Below are 24,534 nucleotides of genomic sequence, written 5' to 3'. Positions count from 1 at the left end.
GCAGCAGTAAACAGAAGGATAAATTTGTATATAGATTTTGAATTAAAGTTGGCTGCATTTTCCTCAAAGTATCTCACAAGTTTGTTTGCGGGTGACAAACTCGAGCTTAAAGAACAAAATTGGAGATTTGTACATAGTACACATGCGCTAACAAAAAAGCTATAGCGGAAATGCAGCAACTAAAACGAACCTTAACGGTTCAATTTTAAGTTATTTTAATGATTTTTAAAACTCATTTAATTTGTTTCTCTGTTAATTTTATATTCTTATTTCCAACCATGCAATGTCAGAAAATCTCACAGAAAAGTCACATGTATAACATCTGACCACAAACTGTGTCAGTCTTGATTTTAAACCCCGGCAAAATCATGCCACAGACTGCTTAGCGTTCAGCATGAGAATAGGATTGATATCCTAGGCGGTTGTCTAGTTGAGCGATTGATGTGCTTGCAAGACTTTCGTAGCTTTAAATGTTCGCAGGAGCCTCGATAGCTGTACCAATAGGAACTGAAGAGGCTATCGTTGGTTACCAATTTCAATAAAATAATAATAATAAAAGCCCTAATCCACAAAATTTGTCGCAAATTCCACTTTTTACCTCAACGTTTTTACGGATAAACCTTTAGACTCAGACAGGGTTATATTAGGCAGAGTCTTCATTCTTAAAATGTTTTTTTTTTGTTTTCAGTAAGATTGAATCTTGTAAACGTGACCATTCTGATTCATATTACCCGATCCATCTTAACATTGGATAGAAGGATGAAAACAAGGTTTCTTTAAAACACAAATACAATCCATTCACTCATTAAAATAACCTGAAAAATACTTAAAATCTCTATGTGCAAAAAAATAATTGTACTTTTTAAATAAATCTTTAGCTTAAGATGCGAAATTTGATACAAAGGGGTTAGAATGAGTTATTCTTAAAAATGGCAGCTAAATTTTTTAAGCTTGCAGCCACGCTTCGTTTATATTAGCTTTATCAATATTCAAAGCATGGCTTAAAAATTCAAGTTTAAAAATTAACGGGACGGTTGTTGTGTGTATATGATTAAAAAAAAGAAATTGCTTTCTTATTTAAAATAAAATTCCCCAGCAAAATAAATATTTTTATTCTAACATATTACAAAAATATAATGAAAGTATAAATAAAATCGATAAGTTAAACACTGTACTTAGCAAGTTTTTACATTCTCTTCATTATCGCTTGAGGCTGAACAAATAAAAATGTTTGTTTTGCTAAATACAGCGTTCATCATTCACTGCTCGAATAAACATAACAGTGTAGCTTCTTACATCATTTGAGAGAAGAAATTTTCGCGGCTTTACGGATTAATCCAAAAATCACTTTATGCCAAATCGCAAAATTAAAATCCATTCGCGCAAAATGAGTCACTTTCCCATCCGCGAAACTTTCTCCTCTAAGTAAGATGAAACACGTGGTACCGGACACGTGTTCAGTACATTTTATATTATTCCACTTTCTTCTTTAACCATGCAACAACATCATTCTCGTTCTTCTTCAACCACGCAATATGATTTTTGATCGCAGCAATAGCCTGCTTTGCTGCTAGTTTACCAGAACCTAGCTGGTGCTTTTGTGTGCTGAGGAAATCTTGAGCCTAAATTATGATAAAACTTAGATGAGTTTGATAAACAACAAAAGCAATGTCATAAAAACGTCGCTTATGACAAATTTTAACAAATATCTTTCAAAATTTTATTCACATGAAAATGTTTAAAGTGAAACTTCTGATACTTCTCCTCAGTTCTATCCAAGCACATTAAAAACTACCCTTGCTAATAAATTTTAGTACATTAGTCATGTTGTTTAAAAATGTTGTTTTGCAGTTTTTATTTTAGATATACAAACTTTATCTCTAAGAGATAATAAACCCCTACTCATTCTGTCGCGTTTATTTATATTTCAACGTTTATACATACACTGATTACGACGTTGTGTTTATGTATTTACGTATTCATTTATTTATTTACGTTATTATTTATATTTATGTTTATTATTTAGTATACCTCCTTTAAACCTTTCTCTGTTTTAAGTCTTCCAAAAATCGTTTTAGTTAAGCTAGACATGTCAAAAGAGCCGCTGCCATATCTATGACGAAACACGAAGAAAATTCAGTAACATGTATTAACGGTTTACCTCTTTCAAACCTTCTTCAGTTTTGAAGCGTCCGAAAACAGATTTTATTAGCCGAGACATATCAAATGAACCTTTGCCGTATCTACAACGAGTGAATGTGTATTTGCATGTGTAAGAGGAGGCTTAGGGAGGGACAGGAGATGGAAGGTATAGTGTAAAGGGAAGTATCCGTTCAAATGGGGAGAAGTAGGAATATGGGTATGGAGAAATGTACTGCATGTTGATTGTACATCATGATAGCGATTTATTATCAACTTACCGTTTAAATAGTGTGTGCCAGTGTTTTTTGACAAAATTGTACGTCATTTCAGTGGCAACAGGATTTAATGAAATGTGCTCGATCACTGAACACGTATCTTGTGAGCGAATCTTACTGTTGTCCATAGTCCAACTCAAATATCTAAAGATATCAAGAATATGGATGCGCATGCTCAGATGTAAACATTGTAGGCATAAATTGTAGGCATTATGCATTGTGTAGGCATACAGGGCTGGTACCCTTTAGTAAAAAAAAAATATATATATATATACGAAAAGAACAAATTACTCACTTCTTTAGGATAGTTTTATTTGTCGTATCTGTCAAAGCGAACATGATTTTTCTTTGTTCAGCAGGAAACTGCGTAGTCTCGTAAATTTTGTACATATGGTTCCACTGCTTTTCACCGCCATATTTAATACCAGCCAAGTAAATTGTTGATCGCATGTTGGCTGGAATACTTAAATTGAAATAGTACATTACATGATTGACAAACTGAAATCAATTAGTTGTTTTGGATTGGATACTTAACTGCGAAAAACTTTTGTAGGAAGAAATGTTTGCAATTGTTGCCATTAATCAATAAAAGGTTTGCAGGAAATTACTTTCGCGATTATAGTACTGAAATACATTAAAATTAATACTTTACCTTTTATTTTGATACATCCAATCGTTGAATATTTTTAATGCAGCATTCACAGATTGTGAGTCATTATGGTGGACAGAGCTTCGAAGCACAGCACCACGAAGATACCTAATGGTAAAAATTGTTGTAACATAAACAAAAATTATCACAACTAAAAACGTTTACCATACCAAAACGCTTCAATGTATACACAGAGAAAGTTGATGACCACTCTTACTTTTGTAAATGAGTTCCTTCATCTTTCCAACCAAGTTCTTTAACCATAGGTGCAACTTGCTTGACGATGTATCTCTATAACACAACGTTTGGAGGTTGTTATCATTTATGCTACTGCTGTGATTACGATTCATAGATTTTGATTTTATTTTTATATTTACATTAAAAAATTAACTTATTCTAAAAAAGAAATACTGCTGGTAAAAAAAACCGAAAGAGGAAACGTTTCAAAAGTATTTACTTCATAATAATCATATCCAGTTCTGGTCAACAGCAAGTCTCCGATATAAGACAAGGAAGATAATGCAGTTATCCAGGGTACATATTCCTTCTCGCTGGTAAGATATTTCGTCATGTCGAGTGCTTTGATCTGTGACAGTAAGTTCGCTCTAATGTTTGAAAGAAAACATAATCAACTCCTATGAAGAGTATCCAAAGTGTATGCCAAATTATGTTGTAACATTCAAATTCAAACACGTAAAAATAAACATAGGCATACTTTGCCAATTCAAATGCATCATCGATGAGATTGGAACGATCAGAAGTTGAAAGTTGCTAAAGAAAAAATTACATTTCACTAACAATAAATTTTCCACGCACTAAACAAGTACGGTCGCTTCTATAAGTACATAAAAAATCACATTAAAAAAAATTTCTATGAGTATTATAAGTGAAACATGCTTGCTCTTACACATATTTTTGATACAAAAAAAACTGACCTTGTGATCATCTTCGAGTTGTTTTGATAACGCTTGCCAGTTTTCGTCGTCATAATTCACACGGTAAAAACCAATTTGATCTATGTTAGCTTTCATCCAGCCTGACTGCTCGTTCCAGTCTATTTTGACTGAATCTAAAAGAAAAATTAGTTCTTGAACCAGTGTCTAGCTACATTTCAAAACATTAAATGCTCAAGTTTAAAAACCCGATTTATGAAGTCAAGTTCGAAAATATATTTACCATGCTTTCTGTAAAACCATTTGTTTTTATTTTCTGGTTGATGCTGGAAGTAATAGGTCAAAGGAACATCCCACTTGTAGCTAAAACATGAGTAATTTCTTATGAACTATATATCGCTCCTCATGTAACGTTGCGAAGAAAAAAATCACAGCAGATCGAAACATTGAAGATGGAGAAACAATAACACTCACTCGTAGACTGACTTTTGAATCTTCGTATCAACATCAATGAGAAAATGTTTTTGAGTTAAGATGGCATATTTTTCTTTCTTGTTTCTCTTCACAGTAATGACAGGATATCCCATTTGCAATGTCCATGTGTCCATGACAGATTTAACATCGATTTTATGTTTAGGATCATTCTCATTTTGTGCCTATTAAAAAATATCCCAATTTATAAGGTAGAAGCACAAACTTTCACGAATACAGAAAGTTAATGCAATGCGCGAGGTAGAATTACGCAAATGAGAAAATATAGGTTCACGCTGAAAGTTGTTTTACACAGACAAAAACGTCTAGTGTTATAATATTGCTGCTTTTATTGACTTGAAAAGTTAGGCCATCAACTAACCTTGGTCAAACAACCCCACAAATCATCACTAACTGCGTTGTTGTATTGATATTTCTTCAAGTAATTCTACGTAAAAAACATCTCATCAATCGTACTGCTTACTCGCACTAATTAACACAAAACTAAGCATGTATGAAGGTATTAAAAACCTTACTGTTAGTCCCGTGTGGAAGGCTTTGCTGCCAATAAATTTCTTCATCATGCGAATAATGGAAGCTCCCTAAAATTGCAAGAATCGTGTTACGACATGATGAGGGAGAAAGTTGGGATTTCGGCTTTTTCTTAGATGCTATGAAAACACAGAATGTGCAACGATTGTAACTGAGAACAGAATTACAATAAACCTTATCGTAGGAAATGGTATCAAAGATCTCATTAATAGCAGCAGGATCGTGAACAGGTACAGAAATTGGATGAGAGTTAGCGTGCGAATCTAATGTTAACGATGACTGAGTGTCATCAACAATAAACTGATCCATCATCTGCCAGCCTGCATTGGTGACATTCGCACCAATAAACTCAACAAATGCAGCAAAACCTTCGTTCAACCATAAATCATTCCACCATTTCATTGTGACTAAGTTGCCAAACCACTAATGAAAAAAAAAGTTTAAGTATATTATACATACAAGTGTTAATTAGTGGAGTACATGATCAACAAAACACAAACTAACCTGATGCGCAAGTTCATGCGCAATCACAACAGCCACCCATTGTTTATTAGCAGAGCTTGATTCCTTCTCATCGTACAGAATGGATGTCAATCGGTATGTGATTAATCCCCAGTTCTCCATAGCACCTAAACGTTAATATTTATTGCAGAACAGGTTACATATACGAAATGATAATTCAGTCGCTTATAATATAAACCAGTCACTCGGTGGAAACTATTAAATTACGCCAGCAAATATGAGTGATTGCGTCATCACATATAGTCACACTCACCGGCAGCAAAATCTGGGATGGCAATAAGATCTAAATATAAAATTCAAATTAATGATGAAAAATCACCCAGTTGATACTAACTACGAAAGGAAATACAACGTGCATAGAATGCTACCTTGTTTGGGCAAAGGGAATTTAACTTGAAAGAACTCATCGTAGTAATCAAGCACTTTTACAGCAGTATCTGCAGCAAATACTGTTTGATCTATTTGTTCTTTTGGTGCCCAAACTTTCACCTAAAATATTGATGTAGTAATGTAGGAAGAATTCAACGAAAATAGCACAGCTGAATTTTCTGCAATCTAAGTAAGCAACTATAAGAAAAAGTTGTCATCACTGATTCTACACTTTACAATAAGTACTAAAGGAGAGAAGTTCTTGGAGAAGCTGAATGTTCTTATTTTACACTAAACACGTGCTGGGATTCAGGTCTTTAAAAAAATAACCTTATCATGCCTTAAATCTTATATGATGCCAGAGCAGAGGAATTTGTTGGCGTTATGTTGGCTTGTGTATCATTTTTACACCCTTTGCTAAGCTATTGGCCAAGGCTAGGCGTGTTCATATGACAGAGATAATTTTAGAGGAGATTTAATTTTAACAGTACGTTATCCACTTTCTTTTTCTATTTATTTCTGAGTAAAGATTTAGTTCATATTAATTTTGTTTTTATAGATTGGCATGTACATTCTGTAAATATACTTTACGCCAGGAGAACGTGAAGCAATTTAACATCTTACAAAAGAAAACAAATACCCCTCTACTTATCCCACTTTCTGATTTTTTTTGTAATTTTTATTGCTGGAGAATATAATGATAGTTATGTAAGAAAGAGAGGGAAAATTTGTTTTACAATATCCACATATATGGTAAATAACAGGCAGCAGTATTGTTTACGATGTTACTTGGTATAATTTTTTGTCTCACGTTACATCTATATTTTGATAACCGCTCGTAACCTTTTTTAACTGCCTCATTTTGAAACAAGTATCTTGACCTGCAAAATGTTGGCTAAGCATTTTAAAAAGTCAGTTCGCTTTTAATCCTGTATCAGAAATAGAAAAAGGTGGAGTTTAAATGTTATCAAGCTTCGAGAGATACCATTAAGGATTATCTTTTCTCATCCTATCGTTTCTTATTGTAGTTTCCAAAACAATCTCATAACACGTTGGTTTCCCAAAAATGGTTTCTGATTTGAGCAGATGGTATTGACGTAATTTTACAACCATTTTTTAAAAACACCTTAATATGAGCTGACAGCTCCAACAAAATAAAGCAATGCTTCATTTTTCCGCTTTAAATCTAAACAAATATTTTACAAACAAGACCTAACTTGTCCTAATTATAGTCGTTATCTTAATCATTTACGTTTTTTAAAAAGATTCAAATTTTGTTTTACTGTGGCTAGACGCCAAAGTATATAATAGGTAAAAAAATTAATAAACATTTCAGCTGACCAATTGAATATCATGATGGAAAAATTTATTGTGTTGGGTTCCCTTTCAAAGTTTTTCAAAGAAGATTAACACATACTGTCTTTACCGACACCACCATGTGTAATAACACATCAATTAAAGCAAAACGTCTTATAGAAATTTGTCTGCAAACACGTGCACCTGCGCTTCAAAAGAAATCCATCTTTTTTAAATAAAGACAAAATGTTAAATGTCAACAAAAGATTCCCATTGCAAGACGTTCCTGTCAAGTTTGTACGTGAATTAGCAAACATGTTTAATGGTTACAATTAAAACTGAAGCGTAATGCATGTGTACGTCCTGGTGAAAGGTTCAGAAGCTTATCACAAACATTGAAGCTGAGAAGAGTGATGAAAGACTGTTTTGATGAATATACACAGCCTCAATAGTTAAGTGTTTGTCATGTTAGGGTTATAAATCGTGCAAGGCTGCAGCAGAGATTCGTTTTACGAGATGGTGTATTCGGTCAGGAGGGGAAATTCTAAGATTTTTGGCGCCTGTCGATTTAGAAGAAATGTATCTTTTTCCGTAGCATTTTTCATATCCATGACGGTTGAGAAATATTTCGCTGATGCTACAGCTGTGTGTAATAGGATTCACTCCAGATTTGAGATGCTAATAAGACAAATAAGTTTTAGTTGTGTGAGTGAATAAATAATTTTCATAATCCTTAAAAATAAAAAAGAAAAAAAAATCTTTACTACAACTTATACCTGAGAAATTTTCACTTCTTTTTTATTCTGTAGAGTGCAACATATTTTAAATATTAACCGTTTTCAAAATCATGCGTGAAAAACATAAATAAAAAAACATTTCAAGACAATAGAACTTTAAATCACTTTCAACAAAAGCGACAGGATGCAACAAATGCCCACATGTGATCTTATTCAAGAAAGTGAAATAAACCTACATACTTCAGTTCTATTGTAAACTTCTAACGAGATATAAAAACTTAGTTTCGTTCAATAAAAGAAATCAGGAAGAGCACAATCAACCTTAGCACATAAATACCAATCAGAGTAACGTGAAAGAAAATTGAAATCAGAAATATTGGCTGCCAACATGAGAAACACAACAGTGAAAGTTTTTACCCTTCTCTGTGTAGGAGTTTTGGCGTATGGGTTACCAGTATTAAACAAAGAGTCTTACGATGAGAATGGACTATTTGACGAATACTCAACTGTCAATGACTTGAAAGAGAATTTGAATAGAAATGACAGAACATTGAATAAAGCTCTTCAAACAAGAACTGAACTTATATGCGATGAAAAATGTCAAGAGATGAAACAGCTATATGAAAATCTTAAAGGAATGTTAAAGGAGACGGATTACACGAAGAAAAGTGCAGATGACACATCAAATGCGTTCACCTGTGGAAAAGAATGTCAAGAATTAAACGAACTCATGAATAACGTATCTGAACAATTTCCTGCTATCAATCTTTGAGTGAATATACAGTGAAGTTAAACATAATGATATTAGAGCTATTATCTTTATTGTAAAACTTCAAAAAACAAAACAAAAAAAAACGATTTTTATTTCTATTCTTCTTACTATTTTTGTTAGCATAAAGTTGTAACGACCTTATAAATATTTTCAATTATCATTTTAGCAACATACATAATAAATTCTTTATGGCCTTCTTTCACATTATCATGTTAAAATTATTTTCAAATCAATTTTTTAGAACTCATTCTCAGGTTTTATAACATTTGTTCAAATTTTGAGAATATGCAACAAATTAAAGAGCAGTTTAAGGATTGTTTTTGAATTTCGATGAAAGATATAAAAAAAACCAAAAAGATGGCAATGAAAAAAGACAGGATTACTGTCTGCAAATTAGGCTTAAAAATAAGGTTCTAATTTCAATGCCAAGGCATGCATTTTTCTTTTAGCTTACTCTACATTGTATTTCTAGACTGTTATTTAGATACAATCATGGATTCGTCATTTTTCAAACGCAGACAACAGGGTGAAATGGTCACTAGTCTGCAGACAGCAAGCTGCAGACTCTCTTTTTTGCGCACACATAAAGCAGGTAAAGAGCAGGAGGTAGAGAGCAGGTGAAATTCGCTAGTAGCATTCTCTAACGCGCCCTCAAAACAAAATAACCCATGTCGTGGCTAGCGAAGCTCGCAAAATCTGGTTCATATTTAGTTCATGATTGTGGTTTCCAAAGGCAATCACTATCCAAATCACCTACTCACATTTTTTTTAATAAATGAAGAGTGCAACTGTTTTGAGGTCTGATAAGAAAAGTATTTAGTTTCTGGGAGTAGTATTGTCATGACCGTGTGTTCTAGGTTGTAAGAGAATTGTAAATTAAATTATGAGTGGTCGAATCTGAAGAACTAATTACAAGTATTAACAAATTTAGAAAAAAAGGTAGATTGAAAAAAAAATTGCACTTCATGAGATTTGTAGAGCTTAAATTAAGTTGTAAATCATTAATTATATTTTTATGCCGTAAAGACAAAGTGAGTTTTTTTTCACGATTAGATTACCTATCAACTGACCACTTGAATGAACGTGTGTAAAAAAATGAAGCTAATTTTTTCTTTGGCCAACAGGGAAAAATCATTTATTAATAATAACTTTTTCATACAAAATAGTTTACTCATGTTTCTAGCACGAACTTATGAAGACAGTACATATTCATTCAAGTATGTAATAATATAAGTTTACCGTAACATTGTTCTTTGTAGTTCGTGTTGTTGCGCCATAATCACAAACAATAAATGCAACCAAATATGTACTCATTTTAACACTTTCTTTGAAGTAATCAACATGAAGTCCATCACTCTTTCTTTGTTTCTAAACAAAAAAAGCTTTATATCAAGGGTTTTATTCATAGATGGATACCGACTGATTTTGATGTTGTAATATACAAAGCTAGAGGTCGAAAGTACAGATCGGGCTTGCAAAGTCTCAGCCAAAACACCAAGAAAGTAAAAAACACATGCTCGATTTCGATAATTTTGGAATTCACAAATGTTCTATTTAAACTTTTCAAAGTTTACAAAACAAATTTGAATGATTTTTTTATGTGAAGCCGCTTTTATATTTTTTGTGTGCCATGAAAATCTGTTTTATATTTGTTTAGGTTTTTATGGCACCACTTTAATAATGGCTTCCCAAACTGATTATTAGGGTTCCATACAAAAGCCCTGTTAAAATATGCCATAACCAATCAAATCATCGCATTTTTTCATACTAACAATTTTTTTGTATCAGTCAGGTAACCATAACCTCTACACCAAAACATTTTAACATCATTTAGCCCCTTTATTTATATTATATTTCATGGTGTAATGTTAATGGTAGATGGACTTCAAGTCTACAGAAACAGGAATGAAGATAACCCAAAACGCAAGTAAACCCAAAAACCTTGAGCAAAAGTCATTAATTAACACACAGAGCACAAACAAAAAAGAGGAACGAACTGCCTGTAACATGTTTTTGCACTCAGTTTTAGAAAAACGAACCTCCCAAATGTTGGGAGGTTCGTTTTTAGACTACATTATAATTCACATTGTGAGTGATCAATGTCATTTAGCAAAGTTGATTAAACTAAAAGTTTTAGTACTTTACCTGATATATTAAAATTGCTCAAACAAATATTTACTATCTTAAAGGTAAAAACTTCTCACAAAAAATTTTGACAGGCATGTTTTTAAAAAAGAAATAGACCACCTTTAACCTGCTTAAAAACCTTTGCAAATTCTTTTGTACACAAAACTGTTTTTCACATTTATTCATAATTATTTGAAGGTGCAGGATCGTGTGATGCCATTACACTGACCAAAAGCAACAAAAAAACTTTTTAGAATGTGTCTAGAAAAAAACATCTTAAGGCTCTCCTGGAGAGGCTGATGTTCATTAATTTTTTTATTATAAAAGCTGGTGAAGCTGTACATTAGTAAATTACATCAAGGGAAATGAGTATATTCATCATTTCCACGTGACAATGTTAATTCTTAAGGTTGCATTATATTTGCTAATATTGTACAGATTTGATTCAATTCTACACTTTTTTGACCAAAAGGGTACTTGTTGTCTAAAATTGAATTTATTAATTAATAAATTTTGAGTTTCAGACTCATAAGTTTAATGTATTGCATAAAAATAGCACCATTCAAATCCTCTCCACCTGTGTACTAAAATGTATGTCGTTTTTGCTTTGTAAGGTTTAGCTCCAAACTTATATTAAAATTTTGCTTTTTTGTGCTACTCTATTGACTTTTTTTTTACTTTTTTGATAATATTTTAACAACATTGGAGAGCTTAGTATGTCTAAAATAATAATATTCTTAAACGTTTTGTTCTATACTCATAACCTAAAAATGTGTACAAGCAAGATGTCGAGATTTAATGTTTGTACACAAATTAATTTCTTTTTGAAATAAACATAGAAAAAACTGATTTGTAACCGATATTTTCCCTGTTCTTTATTTGTTTTATTTACAATTTATATTTAAAAACAGGGAATTTAATGAGATGCACTTAAAACAGCTGTCCAGGCATGCGAAAATCAAATATGTATTTTAAGGATCGCTCAAAAAAAGGTTAGCTGGAGAAGATGGTGTAAAAGAAAAATTTAAAAATATCTGTTAAAGAATCAACTAAGCATGTTTCAATGATGAAGTTACTATTTGTTGATAACAATGTGAAACCAAGAAAACTCAATGGTTAGGTGCTGCAAATTTGGACACAGATATAGCCTTCTGTATATGCACATCTTTTTTGATATTACCATACCAATTACATCAAGCAGATATCCGAACAATTCAAAGCATGGGGCATACACATACCTCGAAAACAAAGAGTATCGATACTAACACAATCGATTAAAATTTGAGGACAACTTAAGTGTGATAAATATCAGGTTTTTCTTTACTACTAAACAATTCTCTTTGTTTGACATAAAAAGGATAACATAAAGGAAAAATATAAAATTTGACAAAGTTTCTTCTGAGTTATTCGTGTTAAGGGCTTGCTTCATGTTTTGCTACATGCTTCACTTCAGCATTAATGCACATTCTAACTTCACTTGCTTTTGTGTCTGCTTCATAGATGTGAACTATAGGCTTTAAAATTGCTACTTTTCGAGTGTGGTTAATGGTGGTTAATTTTCTTCTTATGGCAATATATATTTTTCTGATGGAATTCTCTGTTTAAATATATATCCTACAAATTATAACCTTTCCAATGGTACAAAATCAAAAATTTGATGAAAATAAAGCTGTGTGTTTCTTGAATTATTAAAATGTTAGTAAGCTCTCTGATTTAAATGGCCCCTCCTTTAATTAACCCAAGGGAAATATCAAACTTATAAAACAAAAGAGAGAAAATGTCATATTAACTATTCCTAAGAAAGAAATTACACCTTTAAACAATACGTATACATAAAACTCTTGCACACTATCCCCCACTAGACCACTAACAGATAGATTTTCCACATTAAAAACACAAAAAAACTTAAAAGCACTTACTGTATTTGCACGAGGCATGTTAGACAACGCAGTGTGTTGACCTTCACGCACCATCGCTATTGAAAAATTAGCCTTCATAGCTGGTTCATCAAAACATGGAAAAGCACTCCGGGCATGTGTAGCTTCAAAGTGAGTTGTAGCAAGATACCTGAAAAAAATAAAAGAAGAGCTACCATAAACGGTCGACAAAAACAAGAACATGGGATATTTCAGTATGTATGGGCAGATAAAACAACAATACAGATAGAGAAATTTTGAAATTCTGACATCTTTTAATTGAGGAAATATCCCTTTCCTAATATTAACTAATTTTTACGAGGAGTCTGTAAAGTAAAATCTTTTGAAAAATAAAAACTGCATGTAAGAACCCCATTACTCCTTTCTAATAAATCTTAGAAATATATTTCCATTTCTAAAATTCTTGCAACTTGTTCTTGAAAAAAAAAGAGAATCACAAGTGTCCAATAAGCGCCCCTGTAGAATAAGCGTCCCGGGGTTGGGAAAAAAATTTGTAAATAAGCACTCTTTGTGCTGATTCAAATAAGGCTCTTATTTGGATCAGCACAAATAAAAAACAATTACTTCTATAGGTTTTATTAAAATAAAATCATTTGAAAAAAAGGTCGTTTAGCTATTTAATTTTAGAACCTTTTTAACCATAAACTGCTCAGGTCCTCAATGAATTAAAAGACAACACTATCCCCAAAGTAGTCATCTCAGCTTTTTCTATATTAGATTCACACAATTTTAACTTGTCAATTTTCACAGTGGAATCTTAGGTTATTTCATTTAATCCCAACTCTTAAGCTGTGCTAATTGTTGCCGCAGTCAACAAGACCATCTTGGATTAATACATAACTATGGCATATTAGAAAGTGTGACTAGTGCATTCTAAACGCTATTTACCATGCCTACGCATAAACAAAAGTTGCAGCCTCCCAGCTGCAGAGTATTGGCAAGTTGATGGTTATGGCCATCTTTAAAACCTGCCCCAATTAATGCCGTTTAGTCAATTTTTTTCTTACTGAATGTGGCCTAAGAGAAATAACTGGGGCCATATTGTACAAAGGTATTCCTTAATCAGAGGGCTAGATAGTACTTAAAGATGATTCAGAGAATTGACACACTGATGCAAAAAATAGACAATAGGTACAAAGGGAGAAAGAACAATTTAATGGGTGCTTATTGACCAGCACCCATGCATAGAGGATCTTAATGACCACCTCCTGTTCATGTAAACTGTCTACACTTCTTTTTATAAACAATTTTTTGCACTTTTTTCCAAATGTTGCTTAACCAATTAGGGAAAAACGCTTAAAATTTATTACATTATTGTTTACCTGGTAAGACGATAGAAAGTGAGGTGTCATTTAAAATGAGTCAAAAGTTTCAAAGTGCCACTATAAGTAAAAGTTGCAAGGGCTTTATCCCTAACAAACTGTTTGTTATTTTAGCAATTACTTGCCAAGCACAGAAATAATTTTCAAACATTTAATTGCCCCATGGTAATTGGTTAGCAATTGTTTAACATTTTGGGGGAGAAATTACCAAAATGTGACATTAAATAAAGTGTAAGAATTTGATTTTAGTTACAACTCAATAAGAAGACATTAAAAATGCATAAAAATAAAATAATATCATAGACCTGCCAACAATATATTGCCGGTTGTGCTTTTAAATGCAATTATACAAACTTGTTTCATCCGTGTCTTAACAGTGTTCACTTCTACACCAGTAAAAGTTCAGCTGTTAAAAAGGGGTCATGTTGATGATATCTTGATTTATTATTAATATCTTATATCTTATTTTCTAACTTGGTCAGATGTTAGTTGATTAGCTAGGATGTACAGGTTGGCTTTGAATAGGCTTTTGTTGGTTATTTTTTTCACAATGGAACCAAAATGATAATTAAACACCCTGGGGAATGTCATAATCAAGTTGTTATTGAGTGGTCTTTAAGATTTTGAAAATAATTATCATACAATTTTCAGGTTTAAATCGTTATGACTGTAGGTATCATTGACAATTATGGAATAAGTAATGTTTTTAATGATTGGCTACCTTTAACTTTTCATAATTACCAAAAAAAATTCTTTGTTCCACAAGTAGTTTGCATTACAAACTTTAAGTTGGCAGTAAGCCTTTTTTAGCAGTCCAAACAGCTGCATTATTTACTTTGTGTTTTATGTTTTTCTTTACTATATCACCAAAATATGGGCTTTAACATGTTTAAAAATTATTTGACTTATTTTCTAAATTGCTGAGTCAGCAGAAATTTTTCCATTAAAAATGTATAATAAACAAGGAAAAAATCGGCTTTAACGAGCTCCAACTTTTTACAACTTAATGTTTTTTTACCAATTTTTGTTTTCAAATGGACTTTGGGTTAACTAACTAAAAGGGTGTGCAGATTTTTTTTTGTTCATTTGTATGTATTTTTTAAACAATAGGCTTTTGTATATTTTGAAAGATTCTTGGGTAACATCTTTTCTGCTGGATAAAACGCTGCTGACAAAAATATTTTAAAGTAAAAATATTTTCGCTACATATTACAGCTGCATGATTTCCAAACATGTCTAAAAAATTTAAAGAAAAAGAAAATACTATTAAAAGTTGAAGCTCACACAATGCAGTACTAGAAAAATCATGGAAAAATTTTATGTTAAGGGGCAATCTTTGTTATTACCACTTCTTTTTAATAATTACGTCATATTGAATTTTTGAATTGATTAATTTTGTTACTAAAATGTGGAATATAAAAGGTTAATCTTGTTAATCTGTTTTTTTGTCTAATTTTTATAGAAAACATTGATACACAACAGAAATCTCAATTTAGAAATATATCAGTATGAAAGTGAAGGGGGTTGCATAGTTTTATCCTTCCAGCCTGCTGGGGTTGAAATGGATTTGGCCATAATTAAAGTCTGGGGATGGTAGTTTTGACTTTGCCTTTAAAGGGGAATGTTTTCCTGGGGAGGATGTTAGCATGGGGGGAACATTGATCGTACAATAAAAAATTTAGAAAATGTAAATATAAGAAAGGACTCTTAAATCAGTGAGTTAAAAGTTAACCTTTAGTTTCAATATGGCATGATTTCTGGTTTGGTGCAGCAACCTTTCTTAAATGAGTGAAACAAAATACTTAGATATAGTCAAGTGAAAGTTGATCATTGGCTTGACTAGAGCTGGCAATTGCCAGGTAAAAACTTTGCTTGGGGTTGGGTTGGAAGGGACTGAAAAATGCAGGAAACTATGAGACTTAGGGGTTTAATTTGGGTTTTTCTTGAGGGGAATGCCAGTTCACTTGGAGGAGGTTTCGCCTGGGGGATAAGGAGGCGGAGGAAACTATAGGTTCATGGTATGTTGAATGTGTGACTAAGATCAGAGTCTGTTCAGATCATCGTTCTAATACTCAACTACATGTACAAGTTAAAATTTTTCAAATTATATACCTCAACAGTATATTTTTTTGCAACACTGCAGCAGCATTAGATGACCTTAAAAATGAATTTTTAAGGTCATCTAATGCTAATAATGAATATAACATGAGACTTAATGTTGGATTTTTAAGGTCGAAAGGAGCCATGGACTACCTTAAAAAACATGTGTCAAACATTATTTTGAGGGCTCTTAGTTAGCCTAGTTTCATTTAATTTTTCAAACTCTAACTTAGCATAGTTCCCCATGCAAGAGAAAACATCGGTAGAAATAACAAACACATAAAATGTATTTGTCAGTCACAGAATAACTGTTGTTTCAATATAATTTAAAAGAACTCGTTATCATCGTTTCACAGGCTCCACATTGGATGGTATATATATATAAAAACATTAAACTCCAAAACATGTTGTAAAGTCATTATTGATGTTGTTGCCATTGCCTTCTGTCTTACATAAGGAACTTTCAAATGGCTGTCCAAATTATGAAATTTTCAAAAACATAACTCAAGACATTTTGAGGTCATGTCTATTACAATATACTTTTAATGAATAAGGTATTTTAAAAGTAATGACAGCTAGGTTATGGTATTATTCAAGCAGAAAAAATTTTCTAACTGTCTTTAGCCAATGTAAAAAAACGTAAGAAGGCTACCATCTTTGGCTCACAGACAGCAAGCATATAATATATAATTCTTGACAAGAATATAAGAGTTATATATAGTAATATAATATATAGTATAAGTTACAGCTTTTGTAAATATTTGACAGTGTGATCTACTAAAAAACAGATTTAACCCCATCATCCCCTTAGAAAAGAGTAAATACAGAGGGTAAAATGTTGATTTCCATTCTACTCTACTTCTCTAATAGGGAATCTCGTCTTATAGTTTGCATAAACCTGCAGTATTGCTCTAACCCAATTATAAGTGCTGTCCTGTATACAAATGGGATAGCCAGATTTAAATGCTTTTCTGTCCTTTTTGAAAACACTGATATAAATCCTGCCCGGTTTATAAATAGGACTAGATGATTAAAAACATATGTTAAAAAAATCCAGAAAGAAAACATCAGAAGCCTTTCTTTCCTAAGATTTATCTGCAAAATTAATGAACATGAAAATAACATCACCTAAAAATTAAAATTAGAAGAATTAAAAACATTCTTGTTTTACAAGGTTAAGAACATCTTAAGAAAGTATACTATGCAAATTGTAAATTAAATACATCTCAACTACTCTCCATCTTGAACTTCTCTCTATGTTGGACTCTCTTCTCTCTATGTGTCACTCTAAGCTATTTTCAAAAAATGAAAATTTGAATGGACCCAAAACATTCGAAATTTTAAATTTGGATCCAAACAAGGAAAATAGCAGGCTTTGTTTTGCTCGATTTTTAAGGACGGCTATGTGAAAAGAAAATCATACAAGCAAAGAGATTTTTTTAAACATGTTTAACTTTATCTAATGTATAATCTTCTTATCCCTTGATACCTTTGATATTCTCATTTGCTTTGAACAATGATTTCAATTTAATGAAAATTTTCTCTATCTAAATTTTTCTTCATTTTGGACAAATTTTTTGGTCCCTTTCTAGTTTAAGGCAGAGGAAGTCCAGTGTATATAACAAATTTTTACAAACCTTGTTAAAGCTGAAAGAAAGGAAAAACTAAAGACCTTTTTAAGAGCTTTAAAAAGTTTATCTGTGAAGCTGAATTATTAAAAATTTAATAAAGTGCCAATAAAGGAAAAAGTTGATTTATGTACTCTATTAATAAATGGGATATACGGCTTAGAAAGGGCAGCCCCTATTCGAAGGGTTTTCAATTGGCATAACGTAGTAATTTCGTGTTTATAAACAAGACGTACGGCTTATGGGCAGAAACACTTATACAAGCCTGTCCAAAAACGTCCTTTAACCTTTAAAAACAGGCTGGGGAAGAGTTTTAAATAAATATGGTGTTTACAAACTGCACAGAAAAGTATAATCAGTAGGGCCACCTACAAAAATATGTTTGGTTAACATCATTTCTAATTACAGAAGTGAGTCAGTCAGGTAGGTGTACCAGTACTTTATTCTTTGTTTTTAATGAAAGTCCACTGCACTTTTAGTTTCCATTTTAAGTTGCGTTTTTTTAAATTAACCCTGTTCCCATGGTTTTTGCTTGAATTGTCATAATTTTTAATTTGTGGATGCATTTCTGTTTTCAGTGGACATTGTGGTGCTTGAACACACTGAGCAGCACTATATAGACCATGATTTTCAATAAAAGTGGACCTTCACGTTAAGTGGGAAATATCATGCAACAATCACTTTGCTCTATATATAATGCGCAAAGATACCAATACACAAGGTAAATGTTTTGTGGGTTCTGTGTGTGGGAAAAAAAGGCACAAGTTTAACCATGGTTTAATTTATTGTTTTACCAAATTTACCCACTCCCCAAGTCGAATTTTGCCTTCCAAAATGGGTCAGTCAGGTGACACTAAGCAATGATATTTTTGAGGGTGGCATAAATTAAAATTTACAAAGACCTACCTTTTTTCACCTGATTTTGTCTTGTAAGAGCTTTTATAAAATCCCTCCAAGCCTTCAGATAAACTCCCCGAAAATTTGATAGATACTACAGCCTTTTGTTTTGGTCCAAGCTTAGAATTCTTGGCCAACATTATTGTAAGGAATTCATGTTTTTTGTGTAACTTATGACCATCAACCTTTAACTGTTCTGTTGCTTTTTCTGATTCTTTTTTCATGGCATCTTCTCCTTTGTACACAGTAATAGATGTAATGTTTAAATGTTTACTATGCAAAACAATTGAATCTGAAACTTTCAATGCTTCTACCAGAATCTTGACATGACCAGTAAATCCAAACTTATTGTCTGTGATGTTTGGATGCAGAAATAGATTGTACTTGATGGGTTTTATGTTATCTGGTAAACGAAGGTTATTAGATCTCACAGGTCTATGCACCTCGGATGATGATTTACCATTAAAAACAGCACCAATAACAACACCAAGTGAGATTAACAATATTACACCAAATCCAGATACGAGTATTTTCCAATGCTTAAGCACCGAATTACTTTCGTATTTTCCATTCTTATTACCCTTGTTGCTTTCATTCAACAGCAGACTATCGTCATCATCTGCCTTATAATGAAAAGGGGTATCTGCCATCCTGTTAAACACAGGACTTTGACTAAAAATTACCTCTTACCAAACCGGTACACCTGCTGTATAGCTATCAGGAAGAAGTTTTGTTTTTATTTTGCCATCTTAGTTAAATAGATATAATTTGCGGACCATACACCGGTGTTCTCTTTTTTTACAAATGTTCAGTTGAAAATAACTTACGTGATTCTGAATAACGAAGTCCAGTGTAAACAAATGGTGGTGTTGGCACTTGAAATCCAAAAAAACTATAAGTAAATGATCATTTTTACCATAATCTTAACATAAATTCTTCTACTGAACATAACTTTTCACATTAAAAATGTTTAAGACAACAAATTTCAAAATAATCAATTTTGTAGACGTGAAAACTAAACTAAAAACGCAACAGCGCTTTTATTTCTGGTCTGTACAATTATCTATTCATGAGCAACGAGCCGGAAAAATTCTACAGGTTTCTCTATTGTTATGGTTAGATATCGTAAACCAACTATAATAGGTAAGAACGGCCTTTCTTACTATCTTCCTGGAGAAAAGCTTCCTTAGTTTTTCGAACCTATCGTCAGATCAAGATAAATATAACCTTGGTTTTACATAGCCTCTAACGAAAGCTCCGAATAGGCCTGGTGTCAAGGGTGACACAATCATGATATAAGCACGTGTTAGTTACATCTGTCAAGTCTTAACTCGCGTCAAAAATAAAACTATTTATCGAAGTTTCATTATTCACTAGGCTGGCTGGTTTTTTTCTGGGGCAAGAGGGAGATTTTTCATTCAGATAAATTTATTCTCCAATTTATGCCGAATTTGCCACGATGTTGTGGGCGTCGAAACCTAATTTATTTTTGGTAATTGTTAATAAATATTATCAATTTGTGCTAATCAAGCCACGTGCTTGTGGGTTTTTAGTTATACTACGGTCTTCATGCACTCATCATGCTAAAAGGGGACATGAAGGTTAGCGTCATAAAACGCCTCAAACTTTTATTTGAATTTTTTATCTTGCACAAAGAGATGCCATTAATTTATGTCGATCCTGGACATTTTTAAAATACGGCGTCTCGTTATAACTAATCACTTTAGTAATGCTTATGGGTGGGACAATATTCAAACATGTTTCAGTATTGTCCATCCAACCTTGATATTAGCGTTATTTGATATGAGCATAGTGACTATGATTGAGGATAAAAGCGTTCACTGAACACATAGTCACAAGTTCAGCATAGACTTGTGAAGGTTTACTAAACATTACATAAAGCTATATCTATTACACTACCCTTATAAGATACTAAGGTCATTTGATTAGAAAACGTTATTTCGCAATGAACTCGCATCCATCCACATGCCTTTTCCTCTTTAATAGTATTCGTTGCGAAAGTTCTAGGACAATCTGGATTTTGTTCCATGTTGACTTACTACCATGGTTGGGTGTACTGAAAAAAAATTTAAATAGGTTAAATGCACTCTAAATTTTAAGAACTACGGCATCAAAAATAACGAAAAATAAACCAATAAATTGAATACAAAACGACCATGTTTTATCTACAGTGGACCTCTTTTGTTTTGATACACACCCCTGACTACGCTCTTGCCCAGTCTTAGCTTAGAATTTAAAAGTTGTCACATGATTGAGTAATAAACAGTAATACTGTTGGTGTCTTCATAACAGTGGTTACGCTTAAGTTTCCTCGCCCGTTTGGCATTATCAAATCACTCGTTAGAAAAACAAGAATGGAAGACTAGTGGGTAAGGTAATTGGCTAGGTTACATTTGGAGGGAGGAAGAGCCAGTTAAAATGGGTTTTCCCAACGATGTACTTTTGGTTCTCGGGACGAGGCTGTTCTGTTCGCATCTGCTTAACGTGTATACTGCAGTAGATTAGTTTGCAATTTTGAACAGAGTTTTGGAATACACCAGTCATTTTTAGACTTCTTCCATAGATACGCCTTCCAAAACCTATGACGTGAGCAGATTATCATACCGCGAATAGGCTCTACGCATGTGCAAAGAATGCTGACATTGCATCCTTATATATGTGGGCTCTGATGTACGTCACACCCCTTTTGTGATACCTACAAAATACGCAAGCAGCGCCACCTACCATGCCGGTCTGCAAGATTTGGTATACTTATGGTTCTTATATTTAATCCTCTTTGGTTTTTTGTAAATTCTATACCTCGGTATTTCTTTGCACTTTTTTATGAAACTTTTTACAAGGTTTTTCTGGTGAAACTCTTTGGCGTGCTGAACTTTAAGATTATTTTATGGAAAGCAAAGTAGCTAAAAATATTGGCATTTTCTCCGTGTTAATCGAAAATTTTGTTAATAATGCCAACATACAAAATTCCAAAAGCTACATAGCAAAAACAATGTGCAGTTAGATTAGTTTATACCCTTGTTTCAGAAGATAAATGCCCTCAATGTATACACTAATTCGACAAGAGGCTGGGGCGAGTATAGGATAAACAAAACACAGCGAAGTTTAAAGAGGGTAGACAACATGCGAGGTGTGTTCTACAACATGTGTAGATTGGGTGGAAATTTTAGAACACCCAAGATGACATTGCAATTTTCTAGAACACCTCTCTTTGTGCGAAAATATAAAATTAAGTAAGGTTTATTTGTACACTACAAAGAATAAGGGAAAGAAGGAAAGAAAGTTGTTAGGTAGCTATGAAATTGGAAATAATACAGAGAATGAAGGTAGACGAGTTAAACAGATTTTTGAAGTTAAGATGTTTGAAAGTCAGTGAGAGGAATGTAAATGCGTGTTTGTAGCCAGCGAAAATAATATCCCAGTCATCAAAACCGAAGAGGTTTTGACCATGCCTACTGTGAGCTGATATATTTTTTGTCTAATAATTAACTCTAGTAAGCTTGGTAGTCCAAATTCAAATGATTACAAATGTTAGGTTCGGTCTAACCAATATGTAATGTACCAGTAAACCGTGTGAAGGGTTTTCTAACCGCACAGAAGTAAACCCGATCAAGTCAAAAGAGGCTACTTTTTAACGTGATGACTTTGGACAAAAGGGTAAAAAATCGAAGAATCTTCCGAGCACACGAAAGAATAATTATAATCATTTGGATGTGCCATTAAAACCTTTAAACGTTTCCAACAATTACTGTTACGTTTTTAAAAATACATGTTGCACAAAACGACACAAGAGATGTTACACTACAAATGTTGTAGAGATGGATGAATTCTTCTATTACTACGGCAGTTCAACAACGATTATAGACATCAGTATTGGAAGCCAAGCTTTAGACAGCAATTTTTAACGGTCGTTCCTAACCTCGATCCCAGGGTTTTTTTTCTCTTTTTGATATAAGGGACAGCCGGTGCCAGGGGTATTCCTTTCTCGTTTAAATAGTTTTTCAAATATTCTAGCTTTTAAATATGGGCAATCAATGGAAATTCACGCAGTAAATCAATTTTTTGAGCATTCATCTAAATATCCATATAAATGTTGAAGTTATTGTTCGTGGGTTATTTTTAGATAGGGTTTTTTTTTAACTCAGACAGTCATTTCATGTACAAGTAATGCTTAGTAGTAAAATGTTCATACACTATTAATTACACATCTCCAAATGACCCTAACATCCACCTACCATACCTAAAAATGTGTTGAAGGGAAGTAAGTTTTTAACAAAAATCATCAGTAATTTACCCAGTGTCAAGTGCAGATGAGTGTAATTTTACTACTTGTTAAGAATTGATATAAAAAAAGTGTGTGTGATAAGAAATCACATTAACTCTCTATTCCATCATACATCAAAAACTGCTATATATCACGTGACACACATAAAATACCGACTCACAGAGCACTAAACTCAAACATGGAACACGACACTACCTTTTTGTTTAGACTTGGTTTGGTAGAAAAAGTTCAGTTTGCTTCTTAGTTTTAAAAAGTATTGTCAACTTCATGTGTGCATTATCTGAAACACCCCCCCTAAATAGTATAAAAGCGGCTATTTTTTATAGTCATATAGTTAATGCAGAAGAGATCATAAATCGTTTAGCAAGATCCTCGTTAAGAAGGCCTAAGAGAAGTCTCATTAAAGTCAAAAGAAGTTCATTTTTTTAAACATACTGATAAAATCATATCCAAGCTTTAATAATGGATATGGATTACTAAAGGTTGGTGCACAGTGCTTACTACAATCCCTGTCACATGAATGTGGATTCTATTAAAATTTAGCGTCTTTTTCTCTATACACAATCCAAACGATTAGCCAAACAACGATTGGTACTAGAAAAACAAAACGGGCGATTTGGTGGTGGTTGATAGGAGACACGATTTTCTTTCAACTCTAGGCTAGCTATTATGCTCGGTGCAAATACTTCTCTTCCACCTTCTCAATTGTGAATGGGAAAAAATAAACTTATGCGTATAAAGATGCTTAGAAATTTACATGTGACGCAAAAAGTCAAAAGCCAGTGAATTTGATGAAAAATTAAAGCATGAAGGTATACGTTTCACAAAACTGATAGATATGGAAGGCATTGCTAAACACTTCAAAATCATTAGTCTTTATCCGCGGAAAACACAAAATACGGAAATAATATAATAAGAGAAAATTGGCGAGTGATCAACAAAATATTTATTTGAGATAGGGAAATAACAGAGATTACCTACGGTGTAATTCATGTCCTACCTAAGCATATATTGGGACAAGAAAAAAAAGAAGAAGAGGAAGCCAAGAAATTTTAAATAGCCACACTTCATCAACTTCCTACTTTCAAGACCAATTTTCTCAAAGGATCAAATTAATCTGCGACAACCAGCTCAACAATAATGGATATAAACTTTAAGACTCTCGTTCAGATAAATAAATCCTTCTTGACCTCGATCCTATGGCATTATACCTTCGATTGTTTAGCTGAGCCAGCAATATTTATGACAACTTTGCTGTCATCTACAAAAATAAATAAATTTCTTTAACTTCGTAGATTTTTTTCGCCGCTGTCTTTAATTTTGCTTAAAGGCGAACTTCAAATTTGCATGTCATTAGAATTCCAAAAAATGCGCATTTTTGTATCACCACGTGACCAGTCTGTGCCGAGTTATTGTGGACGAGGGTGTAATACACCGCATAATCCACTAAAGATATTCTTTGAAGGTTCAAATTATGGAGATCTTTTTGACCCCACCCTGTACATTTTTTAAGTCACCCGTAACTACTTGTACCACTCA

At 32.8% G+C, this 24,534-nt stretch overlaps 1 protein-coding gene across 2 annotated transcripts; it reads right to left on the bottom strand.

The window, feature by feature from the left end:
• Positions 1 to 530: 530 nt before the first annotated feature.
• Positions 531 to 19,425, bottom strand: LOC130656168 (glutamyl aminopeptidase-like). 2 transcript variants are annotated; one of them, XM_057458996.1, is made up of 20 exons: positions 18,699 to 19,425; positions 12,725 to 12,872; positions 9,918 to 10,046; positions 5,873 to 5,993; positions 5,758 to 5,787; positions 5,487 to 5,611; positions 5,157 to 5,405; positions 4,967 to 5,032; positions 4,813 to 4,878; positions 4,434 to 4,615; positions 4,243 to 4,322; positions 4,002 to 4,135; positions 3,782 to 3,837; positions 3,524 to 3,671; positions 3,284 to 3,357; positions 3,070 to 3,174; positions 2,713 to 2,880; positions 2,421 to 2,561; positions 2,032 to 2,113; positions 531 to 1,622 (listed from the first exon to the last, which is right to left on the bottom strand). In XM_057458996.1, exons 1-20 carry the CDS (start codon positions 19,337 to 19,339, stop codon positions 1,473 to 1,475), a joined length of 2,895 nt encoding a protein of 964 aa, XP_057314979.1. In that variant the 5' UTR covers positions 19,340 to 19,425; the 3' UTR covers positions 531 to 1,472. The 2 variants fall into 2 exon arrangements, with proteins under 2 accessions (XP_057314979.1, XP_057314978.1); XM_057458995.1 differs by lacking the exon at positions 2,032 to 2,113 and adding an exon at positions 2,162 to 2,243 and having other exon boundaries at positions 18,699 to 19,424.
• Positions 19,426 to 24,534: the final 5,109 nt, after the last annotated feature.

Source organism: Hydractinia symbiolongicarpus, chromosome 9 (assembly GCF_029227915.1).
Source record: "Hydractinia symbiolongicarpus strain clone_291-10 chromosome 9, HSymV2.1, whole genome shotgun sequence".
NCBI lineage: Eukaryota > Metazoa > Cnidaria > Hydrozoa > Anthoathecata > Hydractiniidae > Hydractinia > Hydractinia symbiolongicarpus.
This window is presented reverse-complemented; position numbering and strand designations above follow the sequence as displayed.